The following is a 21,729-nucleotide window of genomic DNA, read 5'->3' as shown; positions in this document are numbered from 1 at the left end:
AGGAAAAGTTACGGTTTTCTTAATAATTCAGAGAAGCAGGCAAATTAACAACTCTACATGGCTGTGGTCCTGTAAACTCCTGAAATGGGGTGGGGATTCTGGGAAGGAAAAGTACAGCACTTCATTAAAGAACCAGTGATTCTGCCTAAGTCTTTAGCATGACCCAAGCTGAGTCCACCTTGTCCCAATGGCCCATAAGCCAGAGTGACTGAACCAGGCCAGCTGGAATGTTAGGTCTCGACCCAGACCAGACGGTATGTTCTCTTGACCAGGACTGTTCTCTCTAATCCTGGGAGGCTCCTAGTTTCAGTTCTCAGCAGTCTGGAAGGAAACATACATTCCCCAAACTGCTGCTTCATAACTGATAGGTAGCCTGACGAGACTAAAGGAAAGCTACGCTCAGATTGGTTCTCTGGTCTCAAGCAGTGGCCCATGTGGCTGGAGGCTGAGCATTCACCCATTTCAAGTGCTTCTTACATCTTCACATCAATGAGATGCGTGGTGAAAAGGACTATGGGAGTTGATGTAAGAAAGGCATGGTGGGATGGCTGAGCTTATTAAATGTATAGAGTTCTGCCATCAAGATGATTCAGAGGGTAAAGGTGTTTCCAACACAATCCTGGATCCTGAGTTTGAATCCCAGAAGCCACATTTGAGTAGCAGGAGAGGACCAGTTTCATAGTTGTCCTCTGATATCCGTTTATATGCATACACACGCATTCTAAGAAAAAATAGAATTATTAAAGTACGGATATAACTCACAGAGAACCAATCAGCAACAACTATGGTTTTTAAATCACAGTTTAGAGCTGTGTTTTAGTCACTCTTAGCCCGTGGTTCTTACTTGCCTTCTGAACGAGTCCAAAGCAACAAGATTTCAGCCTGTCAAAGATTATTTGTGGAGCTGAAAAGTAATTGGCATTCCTGCTTTAAGTTCATGGGCACGGCAGGAGCTGTAGCTTGGAAATACTAGGGAAAGTGTGAAATGACCCAACTCTCAGAAGACTTACACAGTACCCCCAGTTACTAGAGGAACACCCTGTCCTAGACTGGACACACCGATCAGGATCTGATGTCAGCATTTCTCTATCCTGGACCTCTAAAATACAGACATATCAAGGGATGTCCTAAGTCCCTGAGACTGAGCACACACTTGCAGTGTGGTTCATGTTCTTGTCAGTGAAAGCGAACACCATTGTCAACTCATCTGCTGTTCTTACCAAGATCAGCAGAATGAACCAGGGAGCCGCCCTGGGTCTCCATTTCTCACAGGCTCTTTGCCTGGCCAAATTCATTGCTGATTTCCTATCTCTCGTCCAAGATTCTCGTCAGCTTCAGGCATCCCTTGTATTTCTGCATGTACTGTCCTCGCAGTGCACCAGTTGGCAGTCCGGTCATTGAGCAAACATGTTCCAGCCTAGATACGGCAATAATAGTTAACCAAGAGCCTTTTGAAGACCTGAGGAGGAAATCCACTAGACACTGTGGGCAGTTTATTATGTTGATAAGGTCAGCTCCTTTACCTTTCTTTGGTGGAAAAGGTCATGTACTCTAAACTTAATCATAGCAGGGAATCCAGCTACCAAGATTTGAATTTGCTGGGCATCTAAAGGCAGAGGCATAGAAGCTATTCCAGTACATTCATAGTCAAACATATCTATGTGCTCATATATGTGTGTGCATGTATGTATGCATGTGTGTGTGTGTTGGTGGGTCTTTGTGTACCTGACTGGAGGCTGAGAGCCCATGTGTATGTGCATGTGCGTGTCTGTGTGTTTGCATGTGTGTGTGTTGGGAAGTCTTTGTGTACCTCACTGGAGGCTGACAGCCCAGGGAAGCTGAGACAGGAGGATGTTCTTTGTGAGTGTTGAAGAAGATATATTTTTATATATGGCTTTTTTTTAGTTCTAAATTAGAAACAAGCTCAAAAATTAGAGACTGGTCATTTTCAGCCAGTTATTAATGGAACTTCTGAATGGTGCTTAGAGTTAGCATTCTGCTTTCCTGCAGGAATGATTTTTAACAGACCGGCTTCAAGGGTCATTTATTATAGAGAAGAGTCTGGTTTCCTGGTCAGGTGGCTGTAGACTGTGGGTCTGTTTTGCCTCAGAGTCTGACCATTGTCCATTTATATGCTCAGCCTTTCAGTGGAGAAACATGAGCGATTCTTCCCAGAGCTGAGGACCGGACCCAGCGCATTGGGTTCTCTTGGCAAGCACTCTACCTCTGAACTAAATCTCCCACCCTGAGAAGTCAGTTTGATGGCAAGAAAACTCTTATTCTAAAGTACTTTATATTAATTATAGTTCCAGTTGTAACAAAATTAAACATAGGCATTTTGGAATAAATTATGCCCTTGCTCTGAGTGTCTCCTCCCCTGTGCTGAGTATAACGGTCCTGTCTGTAGATGTAGAGAGAGGAGACCTAGAGGACAGGAACTTAGAGACAGAAGGGCCAGGCCGAATCAGTGCAAGCCCCTGACACAGCTTAGGGGCTCGGTCTGCCTCCTCTTGAGTCCACCGTGGTGGACACTGGGGGACGGTGAGTTTCTGGTGGGAAAGTGTTGGTGGTTCCTTGGGACATAGTGTAGGAGTCATTATAGAGAAGAGGTGCCGCACACTTAAAGAAGTGAGAACACACTTCCAAGGCTTAGTAACTAAGGAGAAAGAAAGCGCACACTCAGAATTCCAGGGCTGCAAACTGCACACCGTGCTTCTATAGCCTAAACCATTTTTTAAAACCAACTCGTAAGAATACGTGTGGAGAAGATCCACATTATTCAGTTTCTGTGACTCTTCTGTAGGCACTGTCGGGCCCTGCTATGAACCTGGTGCCAACGACACCTCCCTGTGATTTGTGAGTGGGTTATCTCTCATGCCACAAGGGCACAGCATGTATCTTCAGTAAGACGAATTGATTGTAGCTTACAGTTTCCCTATTTAAATGGAATAACCACAACGAGATATAAATGGTAACGCATACTCCTCTTAAGGAAAAGGCAAGTTTTATGGTAGCTTCATAAAACTGGTATGAAATCTGGTTATTTACTAAATATAATGTATATATAGCTGTATACCCAGTGCAGCAAGGGGCATAACCATGTGCTTACAAGTTTGAAGGAATTTCAGGGCACCTTGCAGATGAAGGACACACACACACACACACACACACACACACGTGCGTACACACACACCTACAGTGCAGGGGAAGATGCATGAGCAGTAACTCGGGGCTTTCCCGTATCTCAGTGGAATCCCTGAGGAGTTATCTCAGAGCACTTGGCAAGTCTTACATCTTCATTCCTCAGGTTAAAAGTTTTCCTGCCTGGCTGCTGTTCCTGTACATGCTTGCACACTTATTTTCCTGCATGGCTTCTGTTCCTGTGCATGCTTGCACACTTATTTTCCTGCCTGGCTGCTGTTCCCGTACATGCTTACACACTTATTTTCCTGCATGGCTTCTGTTCCTGTGCATCCTTGCACACTTATTTTCCTGCCTGGCTTCTGTTCCTGTGCATGCTTGCACACTTATTTTCCTGCCTGGCTGCTGTTCCTGTGCATGCTTACACACTTATTTTCTTCTGTGCAAATGTTCGCCTCTCCATGTGTATCACACACACACGCATGCACACACACTGAGTCCCTCCACTCTGTACCATATTCACTGAATCTCTTTTTTTTTTTTTTCTTATTTAGTTAATCTTGCATCCCGACACTTCACTGAAGGAGTTTATCAGCTCTAGGAGTTCCTTAGGGGAATGTTTAGGACGATTATGTGCACTCTCATAATCATCTTCAAATAACTATATGTTGACTTCTTCCCTTCCAATTTGTATCCCCTTGATCTCCTTTAGTTTTCTTATTGCTCTCTTTCATGAAGCAGGAACCCCAAAGGACTGTCTCACCTTTAGGCAAGTTCAGCAGTCATTTTACTGTGGGTCCTGCATGTCCAGTTCATATGGCATAGCATCAAGCAGTCCAGGCAAGAACAGTTTCTTGCCAAAATGGCTAACAAACTCCATAAGGAGCCACTTCAGTGCCATCTTCCTCTTGAAGTAGATCGGTGCTGTCAGAAGCTAATGTATCTCATTGTCATGAAAAGTCCTAAGTTTTTAAAACATTTTAAATGTTGTATTCTGTAAGTCTTTGAAAGGTTTGAAGACTATCTGAAATATATCTCTATACATCTATAAAACCTAACTAACATGATTACAAGCTTGACTATTATAGATGAGTATATATTAATCTGTATTTCTTAATTATAAATTACATTTTTAAATGAGCTACACAAACACAATACCTTAATGAAAAGCATAAATATACATATAACAAAATTGATCTTAAATTTATGTCAGTAGATCAAGAGCCATATCAATGCAATGTATTCATCTCTATATCATATTTCCCTTTAAATAGAAACAAACATTTATAAATGATATTTGGGGACTGGGACATAGTTCTCTCCAAACTGCTTCCTGCTTTTTGTTGGATGAAGTGTGTTTTAGGTGTTCACAGTGACCTTTCAGATGGTCTTGGTCCAACAAACCATGTTAGTCTTGAAGGAATCCATAGGTTCTCATCCTCTGTGGAAACAAAAGCAGAACCTCTTTTTTAAAGCAACAAATCCTTAGATCCAAATTTTGAAGTCAAGATAACTTTAAAATATATATGTTGGTGTAGCTTAGCAGCTCATACAATGAAATGTTTTTCTGTACTTAGCTCATTCACAGTCAAAAATTCAAAGAAAACACAATAATATACATAATCCAAACTCTGTGTATTTTCCATCTTTATGTGGCTTTTTTTACTTCTTTAATCTATGACTGTCTGTACTCTTTTATATTATAACTATACTCTTTTTCTTAAGCCTACGTGCATTTATCCAACACTGTGACCCATTCAGAGGTCTTTTTCATCTGAATCTGTCTTTATTGTATATCTGTAATCCTTTTCTAACCACAACTGCTTCTTAAAATGCTACATGGCATGGCTAGGACTAAGGCTTCTTTGCCTTTTGGCTCTGCCCAGTCCAAAATGGCAAAGATCCATTCACTGCCTCTGAGACCGTCAGGTGGGAGTCATCCTCACCACCTCAACTCTGGTAAGCAGTTGGCCCGTGCTGCCACCAAGTAACTTGCAGCAGGCTGCCCACAAACCCCATTCAAGTTCTAGGCCTCCTGAAAGAGCCAGAGTTCGTGTTGGCAGCACAAACCAGGAAGTCTTTTTAAAGGAGTTGTGCAGTTTTTGCTGCTACTACTGAGTCTGGAAATTTCTTATAGGAGCCACAGTGCCCCTGTTCACTGCCAGAAAATAGAGCCCATCTGAAAATTAAAAAGAGAGAGAGGGAGAGAGAGAGAGAGAGAGAGAGAGAGAGAGAGAGAGAGAGAGAACAAAGAAGTTGTACTAAACTCTGTTTGTTGGTAATAATTTCTGGAAGGTCAGGAGAGGATAATCTATGGGACCCACAGGAGGTGTGGAGCTACAGCTGGGACAAGTTTGGGGGAATTGAGTCTCCTTGGGGAAGAGCAGAGAAGGTCTGTGGGCAGTCTGCCTGGTCTTCTGGCAGACATGGCCTGTGATTGCATGTCTGCCCAAGCTGGGAGCTGAGACCCAGAGACAAGTGGAAGGAGGGAGGCCAGGAGGGGATTGTCTGTGGGATCCACAGGAGGCTTGCACAGTGGGGAAAGGAAGCTGCAGTTGGTGTTCTGTTGCCAAGCTAGGGATGAGTCTGAGGGATTGGGTCTGCTGGGAAGCAGAGAGAGCAGAGAAAGTCTGCAGGCATGCTACCTAGTCTTCTGGCCCAGATCTTTCAAATATGGTTTAAATGTCTAATTGTTTTTAGTGTAATATAACAGGGTCTGTTGTGAAGTGCAGAATGTATGTTGAAAATACTCTTCTAAATGAAGATGCCCTATTCACATTTGGCTAATAAGAAGTTTGACTTTTGGATTTGGTTTTAATTTGTTGGTACTAACCATGATCATTAGATAATAATAACTACACTATTTGTAGGTCTAAGTGCCCGCTCTTGCATGATCCTTGCAGGTAATTATTTCCCTTGCTATTCCATGGCCAAGCATGCTGAAATGCACTTGAGAGAATTTCAGGGCAGTGTGCAGCACACACTCAGTGTCCGTGCTTTAGAAGGTAGCACTCCTAGGGCATCATTCTTACCAACGTCGAGAACAGTCAGAAGAATAAAGAAGGGTGGAGGCAACTCTCCCCTATTCCCCAAATATCCCCTGGAAGATGTGAGGCCCGGGCCCTGTGAGCCAGTCACTCCCAGACTTCTGTGATTGACAGTGTCACCACCCCTTGCTTGAGCTCCACAGTGAGCAAGACAAATAGACCCTTGGATATTTCAGAAACGGACTGCATTGATAAGAAAGCTAAGACTCCAAGTGTTTGCTGCACTTTGGAACAATTGAACTGCAGATACCCAGGGCCTAATATTTTTCTGCTTTTTTTAATCTTCCATGTAATCTCTCCCATTCATCATGTCTTTCTCCTCCTTTGCAGCAAGGGAAATCCCACCACAATAACGAAATTGCCAAAGGACTGTCCAGTGCCTTTTTCTTTCCCTAGAATTTTTCAATGTTAAGTATTGCTTGTAATAAGTGGGTTATCAGCCAGACGCAGAGCTCATGTGGAGCCGTTTTGATGGAAAGGGATTAGCAAAGGCAAACTTCGATCTGTTCTTTGTCCTCAAATTTCATTTTTGTTTCTGTTACGTCTGCGTGGTCTCTCATTTATTCTTTCTCTTTATATCGGCTTCTCAGTAGTTCATCTAATTGTTCTAATTATTGCTGTTTTTTACTGCACCACAAATACAAAAACTTTTAAACTCATCAAATACAAATCCAATAAGGTTTCATTTTTTCGCACTTATCAAAAGCCTGCAGCGTATGTGCTGGCGGATTAATAATGCTGGCAGTGCCATTCAGAATGTCCACTGTGGTTAATGCACAAGGAAGCACTCGATATTATGTGGCCCAAGACATTTCTGAAGTTCATAGGAACACTGTTTTCGCAAGCTAGGGAATTGGGAGAAGTAGCTAAAACATAAGCCAACTGTTATTAAAATAATTTTTCAATATCTTTGAGTTCTAATGTTCTTTCTCTCAAATTCCATGTATTGCAAAAATATGAAAAATGCTGAGAGTCTTTATCATGGAAAAAGCACCTAATATATCAGTGGGCAGAAACTACATAGTAAACTTGATGTAAACTTCGGGCCCTATAAACTTGAACTAATAACAAAAAAGACTGGATAATGGGAAGTTGCTTTTTGCCTTTTGCTTTAAGCATAAGAGCTGGTTCAATTAGCTGTCAACTTGACACAGCCCAAAGTTATTTGAGGGCGTCTCAATTGAGGAATTGCCCTGATCAGATTGGCCTGTGCCTATGTGAGTGGGAGACTGATGGTTGACGATTGATGTGGACGGGCACAGCCTATTGTAGGCAGCACCATCGCTAGGGCTTGGGCTCTATACGGAGGCCAGCTGAGGAGTATGAGCAAATAAAGGATTGGTAAGATGCATTCTTCTCTGGCTTCTGCTTCAAGCTGCTAACTTGGACTCGTGCCCTGACTTTCCTCAACGGTGGACTGTGACCTGGAAGCATAGAGGAAATAAATTCTGTCCTCCAGGAGTTGTTTGGGGCTAGAGTGTTTTATCACAGAAACAGAAACGCAAATTCAAACAAAGCTATTGCTTTCGTTAGAAGAAGATGAACCCAACCCCTCAAACCATGTGTCTTAATTATGGTTTCTATCGCTGCGAAGAGACACCTTGACCACAACACTTCTTATAAAGGAAAACGTTTAATCGGGTGACTGACAGTTCAGAGGTTCAGTCCATTATCATCACGGTGGGACATCACAGCGTGCAGGCAGACGTGGCGCTGGAGAGGCAGCTGGGAGTTCTGCATCAGGAACAGGAAGTGGTCTGTCTCACTGGGCTTGGCTTGAGTGTATATGAGACCTCTAAGCCCATCTCCACTGTGACACACTTCCTCCAACAAGGCCACACCTACTCCAACGAGGTCATAACTCCTAATAGTGTTCCTCCCTTTGGTGGCCATGTTTTTCAAACCACCATACCAGGACAGGGGATTGTCCCTGAAGGGTATGGAGAAACAGGTGTTTCAAAAGATCTGGAGGCATGGTTGGGTCTGGTGGCCTGAAATTTATGATCCATCTTGTTTTCAAAAAAAAAGAGATCAAGCTGTCCAGTCAGCACTACCAGCCCCAACACAACCCCATACTACCTCATCAGAATGTCTGTCTCCTGCGGCTGACTGTGGCTGGGGGTTTTCTCTATGCCGCTGGTCCCTGGACCAGTTTCTCTCTAGCTTGCTAGTTCCTGCAGCTGCTTACAAAATAATTGCTCAGAGGCTAATATATTAAATATAATGGTTTGGCCGATGGCTTAGACTTCTTACTGGCTAGCTCTAACTATAAGTTAACCCATTTCTATCAGTTTATATTTTACCACGAGGCTCGTGACTTGCTGGTAATATTCAAATCTCTTTCTCCTTTGGCTGGTACATGGTGTCTCCTCATCTCTGCCTTCTCTCTCTCTCTCTCTCTCTCTCTCTCTCTCTCTCTCTCTCTCTCTCTATCTATCTCTGTTCTGATTTCTCACCTAGCTTTACTCTGTTAAGTAAAAGCTGACCAAAACAGCTTTTTCATTAACCAATAAAAGCAACACATATACAGAAGGACTTCCCTCGTCAGCTGACCTCTGCTCTACAGAAGATCTTCACAGGCTGAAACAGCAGAATCATGTACTAGAAACCAGTTACAGGACATCACATAAGACCCTCTGTGCTGACAGCACATAGTATGAGCAGAAGGAAAATTAGGGCTGACTGCTGGAGACCAGTAGTTGGCTTGTTGGTAGGCACCAAAATAGAAAAAAAACTAATTTTAAGACAACCCAATTGTGGGTTTCTACATTAATCTCCATCTACTACAAAGAGAGTCTTCTCTGCTGAGGACTGAGGAATGCACTACTCCATTAATATAAAGGTAAAAACTTAAGGGGGAGTTTATACCTGTGTCTATTTAGAAGAAGGTCCTCACCTAGGACCTAGGACCTAGCCAGGCATGAGGTTTGGCCCAGTTAATGGTGCCAGACATGAAATCCATCTTGAGGCACTGGCTTTAAACCAGATGAGAAAGTGGCTGACTCTCATACCTTCATGCCACTATTGTGCCCGTGGGAATGTCATCAGGCCCCGTGTTATTCTACCTCACAGTGTTCACAGTCTGCCATCTTGTTTCCACAGTCAGGGGGATTCCATTCATTCTTATTTCTATTGCTATTAACTCGCATTGCTATGAAATTTAAATGTGTTTGGTCATAAAGATCCAGGAATGCATAGACATTGCTGTATAAACCTAAGAGTGGGTAGCAGAGACAGCAGGGGATCTCTAGAATCATGATTACCAAGAAGCATTGCATGTTTTCTCTGCTCACACAAGTTTGGAGAAGCCTGGGTTAAGCTTATTTAGACAAGGAGCTGCCTTTTTATGTATTAGATAGTGTAGGGCGTTTGCTTTTCTAACTTGAAGTTAAAAATGCTAATATCTTGAGGCAGTGCCTTAGAGATCGAGTACAACAGTTTCCCCATTCAGACAACATGAACCTGTTTTAGCAGCATCTTGTAGCAGTTATGTTCCCAAGACGTTTCTTGGAGGTGGGCGGCTGTAGTGGGAGGAAAGGCACGAGTGCAATTCTCAGAGGTCAAAGCACTCACTGCTCCTATATTGTGCGTTCTAAGGGTGCATCCCAGGTGTGGGTTAGTTGGCCAGGAGACATCAGGTGGTTTGATTTTGTCCGGCGTCAGTTTACAGAGCACGTCCAGCATAGCCATACCATCACGAGCTGCACTCTGATGACTGTCTGTGGAATCCCCGACTGAATAAGTCATGGTTGAAAACCGTCCCAGCCACTGACAGGTCTCTCCTGTGAAGGAGCTTGAGGGAAGGACTGAGGAGGGTCATAGCGCACGGGAAAGCTCCTCCACGTGAGACTTGCAGGTACCAAGATACCAGAGACAATCTGCCCTGTGTCATTTCCCTTCTTGAACTGCTTTTGTCTTATATGGAAGTTGGAAATTGTGTGTCTCCTTTCTGTGCCTCCCAGGGCAATGCAAAACCAAAGTGACAATAACAGACCTGAGTGTTCTTGAAAAAGTAAGGCCCCTGTGTCATGCCAACGATGCGAAGTCGCATATTCCTCTCTTAAGTAACCTTAATTGAAGCTGCTCCCCCATTTTGGCAGTGTGCAAATCAGTTTGCTAAGCCAAGAATAAAAAACTGTGATTTTGAAATCCATCGTTAGGCTATTGTTGTACTCAATACACTTTCCCAGTGTGCTCAAGTCAGACTTCATTCCTGAAATCAATTTTTTATTATGGAAACACTAGCTCATTCTCCTAGGGCAGACTATTGTTTTGTGAAATTTTTATCTTGGGAAAATGCTTGGCTCTTGATAGATATCAATTCTAACCAAAAAGAAAAGATCTTCCATATGTTTTTCCTCTCCTGAAGCTATAATTAGCTAAGTTTGAATGTGATCACTTCTGCTAAAATTAGGCGATGAGTTGAGATAATTATTTTGAGGGCTATCATGCTTAATATTTAATCAAATTAGCTGAATCCTGTTTGAATGTATATCAGCTGCTTGCATCATTTTCAATATTTCTGAAACTCAATTCATTTCTGGTTCAGAAAAGCACTACACCCGGCCTCCTTTTAATTAGCTGCCATCTTGATTTTTAGAGTAATTCTCATGCTACTTAAATGTGCATAACCTCACCGCCTTCTTGCTGGCATTGCCACTCCCTTCCTTCCAGTCCTTGACACTCAACAGTGTGGGAATTCCTCAGATCTAATTCAGGGACTCCTCTGGATGGAACCTTGGGGTGTCAGAAATACAATTCATCTTGTATTCTCGACATATGAGGAAGGTTATTTATTGGGAGTGAATAGCTCACGGGAAAGCTGCATACTACACGGAGTGAACATGAAGGATTCTGCCTCACTTAGTACTACTTCTTTCTCAAAGGGTTGCTCACCCTTTGAATCCCTTTCTCAGGCCAGCTGCTCATCCATTCTGACATGTAATACAGGTTCTTGTATATGTTATAAGTTGGTACTTGTTTTGGGAAACCACAGTTAGTAGATAAAGCAAAAGAAACTCTAACCTGCCTTCTAGACTGTATCTCAACCGCTGCCCACACCAGCCATCAGATCCCCTACTTCCAAAGGATTCCTCCTAACCATGCCCCGCCTCCACATTTTTCCTCCTGTTAAAAGCCTCTAACCAATTAACAGATGCATTAAAAGAAAAAGATCATTTACAAATAATTCATCTCTGGCAGTATCTGTTCGAATGTACCACGTGCGGAGCGGGTCTCCTGCTGGAACGGGATCTGGTATGGTTCAACCAAATGGCTTCTCTTGTCACTACCATGTTCCACCTGTGGAGGGAGAGCTGAAGAGAATGCAGCAAGAAAGGAACCGGGGAAACGTGATTTTTACCTTTGCAGCGGATATCAGTTGGAGATGGCTCCGCGGTGATGGGTGGGAGCCCATGACACTTTCCCCTCATCATTCTGCGACCCCATCCGACCTGAGCCTGTGCAGGTTGTGTTCTTGCTGCGGTCATACATGCATCATCCTGCTGTTGGGAGACACTGTTTCCTTGCAGTCATCCATCCTCTTTGCCTCTTAGATCTAAACCCTGTGCCCAGCAGTAGAGGGCTAACACAAAATGAACTCAGCAGTCGTCCTGTAGACTTTTTGTCTCATATTGCTTCATTTGAATGTTTTTGTTTGGTTGGTTTTGTCTTACTGGCCTTTTGCTTGAATATTAATTATGGTTTCCAATTTTATGCTTTTATGTTTTTATTTATGTGTGTGACTTGCTTTTGTTTCTTTTTTAAAATTCCAATTTGTTTTTTGTTTGTTTGTTCTCTAAAGAGAGAGAGAAAGAACTTAAAGTCGTGTGGGTAGGCAGGTGGACAGGATCTAGAAGGAGTTGGGAAATGGTGATCAGAATAATTTGTGTGGTAATTTTTTTTGGTAAAGATAAGAAGAAAGAGAATTTTACTTATGAATTATTAGAAGGGAGCCAGCCTTAATAACTGGTGCCCATATATGGAGTGAAAGAGGGCACATTTACCATGATGTATCATGATGCTCGCACTGCACTGAACAAACAGGCTCATCATAGGATAACCCTGCTGTCATCTGTCCGAGATGAATGGTTAGAAGCCCAGAGGGGCTGTAGGAGTGTGACGGCATGTTTATTTTACTCTTTTTTCTCTTCTTGCTTCTTTATTCCCTGAGCTAATCTTCTGTGCTGTGTTTATGTTGATGTGACTGCTGCCAGGGGGCAGACAAGCTAGGGGCTGGCTTTCCTTACTAGTCTTCTCTTCATACTGAAGTGCAGATGCCACCATAGACGTCTGCTTAGCTGTATGGTTGGCGGCCATTTATTGAACGTCTTGCCAGTTTTATAGACAGACATAGTCGGCAGGACTGATCTATTCAGAAAGACTTCTTTGTGGTTAGCAAGTGAGAAGTGTATGCAACAGGTCTCAACAGTTAGCTTTTTCTCTTGATGGAAATGCTCCATTCCTTTTCATCTGAGCTACCAAGGCCAGGTGGATTACTCCAGGTTCTGAGCTCACGTTTTCAGTGATCCCGACCTTGCTACCTATAGGGCTGAAATCCCCTAAACCATGTGACTTGAGCCAAGCCAGTGTCCTAGGAGGAGGCTGCAGATAACCAATTTCACATGCAAAATGCTCTAATTCCTTAATAGCCTTGTCATGTCTAATTGAATTTTATTTGCCTCTAAATGTAACATAGCTGGTAAGGTCATGGTTACAGATTTTATTTACCTGATTACATGCTGGTGAGATTCAGACTCATTATACACCATGAATACCTATAGCTAAGGAAAGTACACAGATAGAAAAGGCATTCAATACGTATGAAACTCCTACTCTGAGTTGTTTTAACTCAGGCTGATCAATGTATATCGTTACATTTCCAGGCTTCATTGCTGTGGTAGTCATTGTCGCTGCTGATAACTGTTTGTCTTATCATGTGTCTTAGAAACCTTCACAAGGATCTTTTCAGTGAACTCTGAAGGAGTCATTAGAAGAGGGCTTCATTTGAATAAAGTGTAGTTCAAATTTTACAGTAGAACCTGTCAGAGGAGGCAATAAAGACAGTGGAAGTGGGAAGGAGGCTTTTATAATGAGCCTCATTTGAAACGTGATGTTAGCCACTTTTCACTTTGGTCTTAGATCTTTATTTTATTGATCTTGGATTAGTAAGCCATCCAGCTTCTCTGGGTGGTCTGATTGGAATCTGAATGAGCTGTGGGAATACCGACTTCTTCATTGTGTTGATAATGTCAGTTTTGACTGTCAGCAGCAGCCTAGTGTTTATCACTGTGTGTGAGCATCCTGTAAGCAGGATACTTTTTTACAAAGGCACAGTGGGTACTGGGCCTCAGGCAAGCAGGAGAGAACGTCAGGAATCATCTGCTACCAGTGAAGCTGGGTATCTGCAGTTGCGTACCCACCCTAACCAGTAATACCAAGCCTGTGACACGTGTCCTACCACGGGAGTTAATTGGCGACCCACATGAGAACAGGCACACTTGGTATAAGCGTAGATGCAGACATGGGAGGGTGTGAGACAGCTCCAGGCCTTCTGCCCATCCATCCAAGTGCACTCCAGGATTCCCAGCAAAGGAAATGGCTCTCTGATACCTTTGTATTAAAAGGTTGCATTCTTTAAAGAGAGGAGAACATATGTCTCTCTGAAAGACTGTCAGTCATTCCTGACACCTGATCAGGATGAGGATACTGGTCACAGTAAACGGGAGCTCAGTTCTCCTTGTGTTCCCTGGTCAACCATTTCGTGTTGGCTTAATTGTTTCTATTTGTCATCATTATCATTATACTGTTTCAGCCTGACCTCTAACTTTATGTCAATCCCTAAGTTCTAGGATTCCGAATGAGAGCCATCACACCCAACTCTTGTGTCAGACTCTTGATAAACAGGACAGTTATCACCACAAATGTGACATCATATAACAGTCTGCAGAACGCCATACATACCTAAAGTCTTGCATCCCATATTTCCTAAAGTTCTTTGGTATCTAGGAAACTCCTAAAATGGTTCACATTATTTTTTTTTACTTTATTTACTTTCTTATTTACATTTTATTAGCTTTATTATGGGGTGTAAATTTGGAGAAGGCACTTTCAAACACAGTTCTTAAAGGACACAAGACATGAATGTTAACCCTGAGTGGCTAAAGACAAGGTACACTAATAAATCTGGTTTGATTCAGAATGATAATATTTAAAATAAAACAGCAGCAGTAATGATAGCAAGCTCACCTCACCCATTTCATTTTTATGTTTTTCATTTTTTGGTGTATGCAAGGATCCTTTGGTAAATATTAAACCAAAGCATTCAACTATAGAATTTTCTCAGTGTTCCTTTAGCCCACCAGCTGAGAGGCGGAAGAGAGACGGGCTACTGAGTAGGTATTCATGGAACCCAACACAAACATTACAGAAAAGTTGTGTCTCCTTTAGGCTTTACAGATTGGGAGGCTATGAAGAAATCACACATTCACAATTATCCAACATAGGCTCATTTATTTACTTAATTACTTAGACTCAAGATCTCAAGTAGTCTTGGCTTGCCTCAAACCTTCTGTTTATGCAAGGATGAATGACCTTGAACTTTTTGTCGTTCTGGCCCCACCTCCCAAGTGCTAGGGCTCACACCCAGTGTTTTGTGCGTGCTAAGCAAGCCCTTTTCCAACGAAGCCACATTCTTTGCACCTGGCATTTTTAAGCCAAAACAGCAGCCCAAACAAAGAAATTCTGCAGATGAGTCTTTTCTCAACATTTTTGCTTTCAACCATGGCAAAATTAAGGTCACAGGACCAGTCTTCCACACTCAAAGTGTGAATGTCCCACACACTCGATGGTTAAAGTGTCTCTCAGTCCTAATCGTCAGAACTTCCTGCATCACAGAGGCAGGGAGGAAAGGACGTGTCCGTCGTCCGTCTCCTTTCGTCGATGGTTGACAGATTGTCTTCCAGTGGCTTATGATAGATCCGCAGGCATGCTGAGCTCGACAAGAAGCAAGCTCTTCGTCAGAGTTGAGTTGATTTAACGATAAATATATCAAGCAATTTGCTGTGAGGACTATCCACACACAAAGCATCCTCTGCAAGCGACTTTGAATGCTGTCATTAGAAAATAAATACGCCACTTTGGGGGGTTTTCAAGTCAAAGCGCTTCTCTCAGACACTTCCTCTACTGTCATCAACTGAATGCAGACGCTCTTCTATTTCCGTAATTTAAACATCAGCGTTTTCTGTCCATGCTAAAATAAGAATAAGAGCAGATATCAAAATATCAAAACAGAGCCTATGTTTTATTTATTACTGCCTGGAGCTAAGATACTGCCTATTCCCATGGGATTCTTTCTCCTGCCCCACGTTGCCACACACTGGGCAGTTTCTCAGCAGAAGGAGGTGACATTTAGAGGTCTGTTGCAGTCAAAGTATTTCCTGTAACTATTAGAAGCTGGCTACATATGTCTAGTCCTGGGGTGGGAGGTGAGTAAGGGACCTGACTTGGAACACTTGCCAGTTCCGCCCAAAATAATTCAGGGACAACAGACTTTGCTGCAGGCTCTTGTTTACTTCCAGAAGTAAATTAAAGGAGCAGAATTGGAAGCTGTGGGTGGGATGCATTAATTGTCCTGCTGGGCTGTTGGTAATGTCTAAAGTGCTTTGTATTCTAAAAACACTCCATAAATCTGTCACTGTAAGTACCTTTATCATTGGGAGAGGCAAGACCGGTAATGATAAAGTGAATTAAGTAAGCAAAGTTGGGTTTTATTTTACTTTCACACGAAGAAAAACATGCCAGGTTAGTTAATGCTGCATTACAGAATCGTGCAATAAAAGCTCATCGGAGAGACAAGGTGACCAGAGTACACAGGCTGCTGCGTTAGACAATTTGTCAAGGTCGCCTCCCCTACGACTGCTGTTACATCATACAGATCCCAGTCTGAGTTCATGCGGTTGTGCCTGTCACCATACATTTTATTTACTTCCGGGGATATCAACGTGGCATCTGTTGAAGCTGTGTTCTTTCTTAATTATGGAATAAATGCTGTCCATGAATTTCCTCGGTTCATCTTTAAGATGATCTTATAGATTTCATGTCCTTGTTGTTGTTGCTTTAAAAACTGAAATCAGTGAAGGTTAGAGCCATAATGTCACTCCCAAAGAGACCCAGTCCTGCATCTATGGACAACCAGACCCTGGGCCTTGGTGTTGAGCAACTGGAGTTGGTCCTCAGTACTGCATGTGCCTCAGCCAGGACTCATCCACCTGCAGATCGAAATTATGTGATTAATATTCACGTACATTAGTTATGTGCAGAATTTGTAGCAATATGACGTCAACTGCTTTCACAGAGCATCGGCACTGAACTGAGCCAGGGAAGTGATGGAGAAGCGATTGAAAGTGTGAGGACAGATGGACATCTGCTGCTTTGTGTGAGACCCAGGCTTCCATAGGTTTGAATATCCACAGTGCCGGGGTGAGGATGTCCTGGACCCAGTGGCTGTCGGTGGGCAACCTCCCTGTGCCTTCTGAAATCTCCCTGCACAGAACAGGCAGTGCCGTCCTGCACCCACTTTTCCTCTTCTGTTCCCAGCTCTCCGTTGTCCCTCTCCTTCCACCTTCACCTTCCCTAAACTGTTCCCTTCATTTTCTTTCCTAAAGGCAAATACGCCATGCGAGACCTGGTCCACCGGCTTCCTGGAGGGAACAACAGCAACAACGCGGGGAGCAAGGCCATGTCAGATGACACCGTGACAGCCGTGTGCTGCACCCTGCACGAAGTGATCACCAAGAACATGGAGAATGCCAAGGCCTTACGGGATGCTGGCGGCATCGAGAAGTTGGTCGGCATCTCCAAAAGCAAAGGAGATAAGTAAGTCAAGGGGCAATGTGGTCTTTGGGTTAGAGTATGTCAGAAGCGGCATTGCCTGTGCATTGGAGTAAGTCAGGGGCGGCATTGTCTTTGCGTTGGAGTAGGTCCCAGCAGCGTTGTATTTGCATTGCTAAGAAAGACTGCACACCCCAGCCTACAATCTGAGTTCCTTCACAGGGCAGCCAACCAGTTTAGTCTGGAAACATGACGTTATCTCCCTGCTGTTGGTTCTCAAATGTGCTTGCCAGTCCCTGTATCACTGGACCCGTATCCTTAGGTTCTGTGTTCCAAGTCATCACACAGGCGTCTTCTCTGTGTGTCCTTCCTATGGAGTCAGGGAGAACTAATTCTACTCGTCTACTCCTTTACCCGCTGTGAGATTCTGGGCAGGTAATTTGCTATGTTCTTGCTTTCTAACCTAAAACTGAAGGCAGGCCTGGCGTGATACCCTTCCTGGAATCAGGGGTCATCAAATCTGAAAGGATAAATAGAAATTCCAGGCAGAGAGGCAATATTCCCTGTGATTTAAGAATCAAGGGTATCTTACTGTATGCCACTAAAATAAAATAAAAAAAAACTTCATCAGCTAGGATGTTAGTGTATCAGCTAGTATATCAACCTTTACAGAAACCTTCACTATCCTTAATTAAATTTTGTCTTCTGCAAGTCCCTCAGTGTAATCAAAGAAGATTAAATGGGTAAACTTTTTATTATCAAGGGCCTGCCGACTTCTTGCCTTTTCATTCCCTGCCTCCCGTTCCTTTACATCTAAATGCTAAATAATTAATTTTTCTTTTGTTATCGAAGATGGTGAGGAATGCTCTTTGAGACTCTCTGGAAACTCTGTCTCATTATTTCATTTAACTCGGGTTATTGGCAATGTGTTATAAAAGTTTCGGGGGGAGGTTTTTAAATACCCTGAGATCCTTAAATAGGCTCGTTCAACAATTCAGCATTAGATTTGAATACGTTCTTGTGTCAAGGGGTGAAGCCCATCAGACTCAGGCAATTGTGCAATGTAGATTTGGGACCTGAATTCTATACAGCTTATGATGTTCTGTTGAAAATAAAACATCATGGTTCACAGCCAGGAAGCTACATAGTTTCCTTCTTCACATAGCTCAGCAGACCTGTGGGTCTCAGGGAAAAGAAATACTTACTTGTCTTGAGCATTGTGAGCCCAGTATATTGTTGCTGGGACCACTTTTCTTTAAGGCACATCCACTTAGGAGACGCAGTAAAACCACAGTTGACGGGAGCATTCTATTAGCCTGTACTTATGAGACATCCCAAGGTTAAAGTACATTCTCTGGATTTAAAGACAAGAAAACTAGGGGTGGGAAGAGGGTGGCAGGGTACCTCTCAAGTCCCTTGGGTTGTCTTGAGTTTCTCCACAGCAGTAACTGACACTCAATGGGCCTTGAGTACAAAAGAGGCTGTGGTCAGACTGATAGCCAAAGAAAACTACTTGGTGAAACTACTTTGAAAAGTCTGTTTGGAGAAATCACCTGTGAAATCTTGCAGCTCTTCCATGGTGGCTGTGAGCTGTCCTTCAAGGTGTGGCCCCAGACTTGCCGGTTGCAGATGGGCAGGTGTTTTTCATCTGTCGGTGATCTCACGAGTGTCCTTTACTTTGACTAAGAATTTCTTCATCCACAGTCACTCATTTCACCGAATTCTTCCTTCATCTTTTTTTACTCTTTGTCAACAGCCTGGAATTATGACTTTAATAGCAAGTGTTCAATTGAGCTGAATCAGGTCTCTTACAGTTGCAGTTCTCATACTTAGCCCTTAAGTTTTCCACGTGGCTTGTCTCTTTGGTGTACGAATATCCTGACTAATTGGAGGATCAAAACAAGGTTTTTATTACCTCTCACTTCCTACCTACACTTCCATTTATAATTGCTTTTCGCTGCCTTTGAAACAAAATGAGACCAGGAAAACTGCTCTGATTCTCAGCGTGAAACTTGTATTTGTCATTCAGTCCTATGGTGACAACAAGCATTGGGATTCCCTTGAAGCTCTCAATGTGTTTTAGTAAAACAAAAAACCTTTTCAGGAGTAGAACTTTTGAGCTCAGGAGCCAATAGCATAGTAAAAATATCAGTTCATTCCGGTTAACCTATACAACTATCACAAATATGTCCACACAAAATTGTTCTTAAAAACTTGCTTATAGAGCTAAGTTCAGTTCAAGTCTGGTTTTTATTTGAAACAGCATGCAAACAAACATGGCAAAGCAAACAAACAAGAGCATAGAACAAAACGCAAATATGCCTAGCTGCGGTCCTCAAATTTCAAATATTTTTACATTTTACCTCAAAGAATGAGCAAACCTAACCATGCGGTGATGGGACCACGGTGCACCGGAACCACAACCCCTATGGTGCTAGGAAGTCATTCGAGGCACCTGGTACTCTGTGATGCTACTCCTATGTGACCAAGTTGTACAGCCATGAGGAATTGCACCATCAGACATCTTCAGCCACCCCGGATTTGGCAGCTCCCAGGAAGATGAAAGCCCTGTGTAATTGTTATCAACACTTATAGGAGCGAGTGCACATTGTTTTGAAGTCTGATGACTTACTATTTTCATATCATTTTTAAACATACACTGCAGACATTCTATCATGTCCATCTGTTCCAAATATCTACTTTCATGATTTCAACAGTTATATGGGAAATTGTGTTGAATGTGTCATTGTATTTATCATAAGGCAGGGAAGCTATTAATAGTCTGGATTGTTGCTTGTCAGTATAGAGCTGTGTGCTATGACTCGGGTTATAATCGCTTAGGAACATTCAATTTTTCTAGTCCTTCTGTTGACAGTGACAGCTTTTCAAGTAGATATTTTTATGACACTAGTCAGTGGAGGGATCAAAAGGAAAGACGAAGAAGAGGGCAGTGTGCCTTTTGACCTTCCTGCTGCTAAAACACCATGCTATTCTGGCATTTTAATTGAGAGGCTAACCTGCTTCTCATAAGCATTCACAGTCTTATTTTGTAACTAAAGAAGAAGTTGAAACAAACCAAAAAATTACACTGTGTCCGAGGAATTTTTCATTCTAATGTGTCAGCCACACCACCATTACCTGAATTCTAATAATGTTCCTCCAGGGTTGTTGCCTGGGCATTGCCAGAGACAAATTACCGAGTAGCAGCCGTAAAAACACAAGAGCATTTAGTCTTTGTTTAACCTTGGTTATGCAAGGCCAACCGGGGCTCTAATCTGTATCCTTGAAAAGGTTTACATTTCTCTAAGTTTCAGGAACTTAAAACTGTAGCTGGAGCATGGTACTATCATAAATTATAGAATAATTAAACATCCATTCATTTTAGTGAACTAAAACAAATGTTACCTTATTGTAGCTAATGTATTAATGTATTACAGACAAAGAAATGGAATTCGTAGAACCTCATTTTTGTTGTTGTTGTTGTTGTTATAATACAGCCAAAGTTGGGTTGTTTCTCAGATACAGGTAGCTGTCACTGCTCTTCAGTCAGTGGATGCAGGAACTTTAACCCTAGCTTGTGTAAATTACAAACGTGAAGATCCAGAAAACAGCAGCCATGCTCTCCACGTGTGCTGCCGTTCCATGACTTCACTCTGGAGTGCCTGTCGTAGACATTCGTTTATTTCAGCCCATCCACCATCTGCTCCCTTTGCATTTCAAAGGCCTTTTTATTTCAAATATGTCTTTTTCGTTAACATTTTGAAAATTTCATACATGAGTTTTTATAATTCCACCCTCCCTCTCCCCCTCCCAAACTCCCCATCCCCCAACCCCCTCTCAAATTATTGTCTCTTAAGACTCCTGTAATTAATTTTTATTGGTGTGTGTTGGGGGGAGTGGTCTGCTCCCATTTAATGCTGCTCTAATTTACATGTTTGGGGCTGACCACTGGGAAACGAATAGCTTACCGGGGCCCTGCTCCTGATGAGCACCTGTTCATCCCCTCTCGGCACCCATTGGTTGCCTGCAGTTCTTCATATTGGGGTGGGACCTTATGAGATGTCAGCCCCCCATCCACATTGATTTGTGCCCTGGTGTTGTCATTGTGAAGGTCTAGCTGAGGCCGCCATATTGTTGCGATTCCATGGGTACAGCATTCCCTTCATTATTAGAAGACCCTATCTAGAAGCAGGTGTCCTGGTCCTCTGATTCTTCAGGAAGACGGGACAACAGAGAGGGTGTAACAGTCAAAAACATTTTTGTTCTCATTTCAGAGACTTGTCAGTGGCCCTGCCATATGAGGAGTCAGTTTCTGAACTCTCCATTGCTTTGGAAGCCTTATTACTTGGTTACAAGAAAAAAATCTATATACTATATCTATGAGTTCCTGTGACATTGATCCAAAAGGACCAAACTTGAGGAGCACACAGGGCTTCGTAGATTCTTGACCATTCTTAGGTATCCATGTTAGGAGTGTGTGTGTGTGTGTGTGTGTGTGTGTGTGTGTGTGTGCTCATCTGTGTGTCTGTGCCCATCTGTGTGTTGTTGAAATAGGAGCGGCGGGGCTGCGTCCCCGGCACCCGGCCGCCCGCATGGCTAGCTTATGCCCGAAATAATTACACGGAAACTGTATTCTTTCAAACACTGCCTGGCCCGGCTAGTTCCAGCTTCTTATTGGCTAGCTCTTACATATTGTTCTAACCCATTTCTA

General features: G+C 42.9%; 1 protein-coding gene across 1 annotated transcript in view; it reads left to right on the top strand.

Moving 5' to 3' along the window:
• Window positions 1–21,729, top strand: part of Ctnnd2 (catenin delta 2) — a 709,004-nt gene that overhangs the window by 650,380 nt on the left and 36,895 nt on the right. The window contains exon 18 of the mRNA XM_050144862.1: window positions 16,853–17,063. Coding sequence (XP_050000819.1) covers window positions 16,853–17,063 — 211 coding nt within the window. The remainder of the gene's footprint in view (window positions 1–16,852; window positions 17,064–21,729) is intronic.

This window comes from Alexandromys fortis, unplaced genomic scaffold (genome assembly GCF_014885135.2).
Source record: "Alexandromys fortis isolate MF-2015 unplaced genomic scaffold, M_Fortis_MF-2015_v1.1 scaffold_52, whole genome shotgun sequence".
Lineage (NCBI taxonomy): Eukaryota > Metazoa > Chordata > Mammalia > Rodentia > Cricetidae > Alexandromys > Alexandromys fortis.
This window is presented reverse-complemented; position numbering and strand designations above follow the sequence as displayed.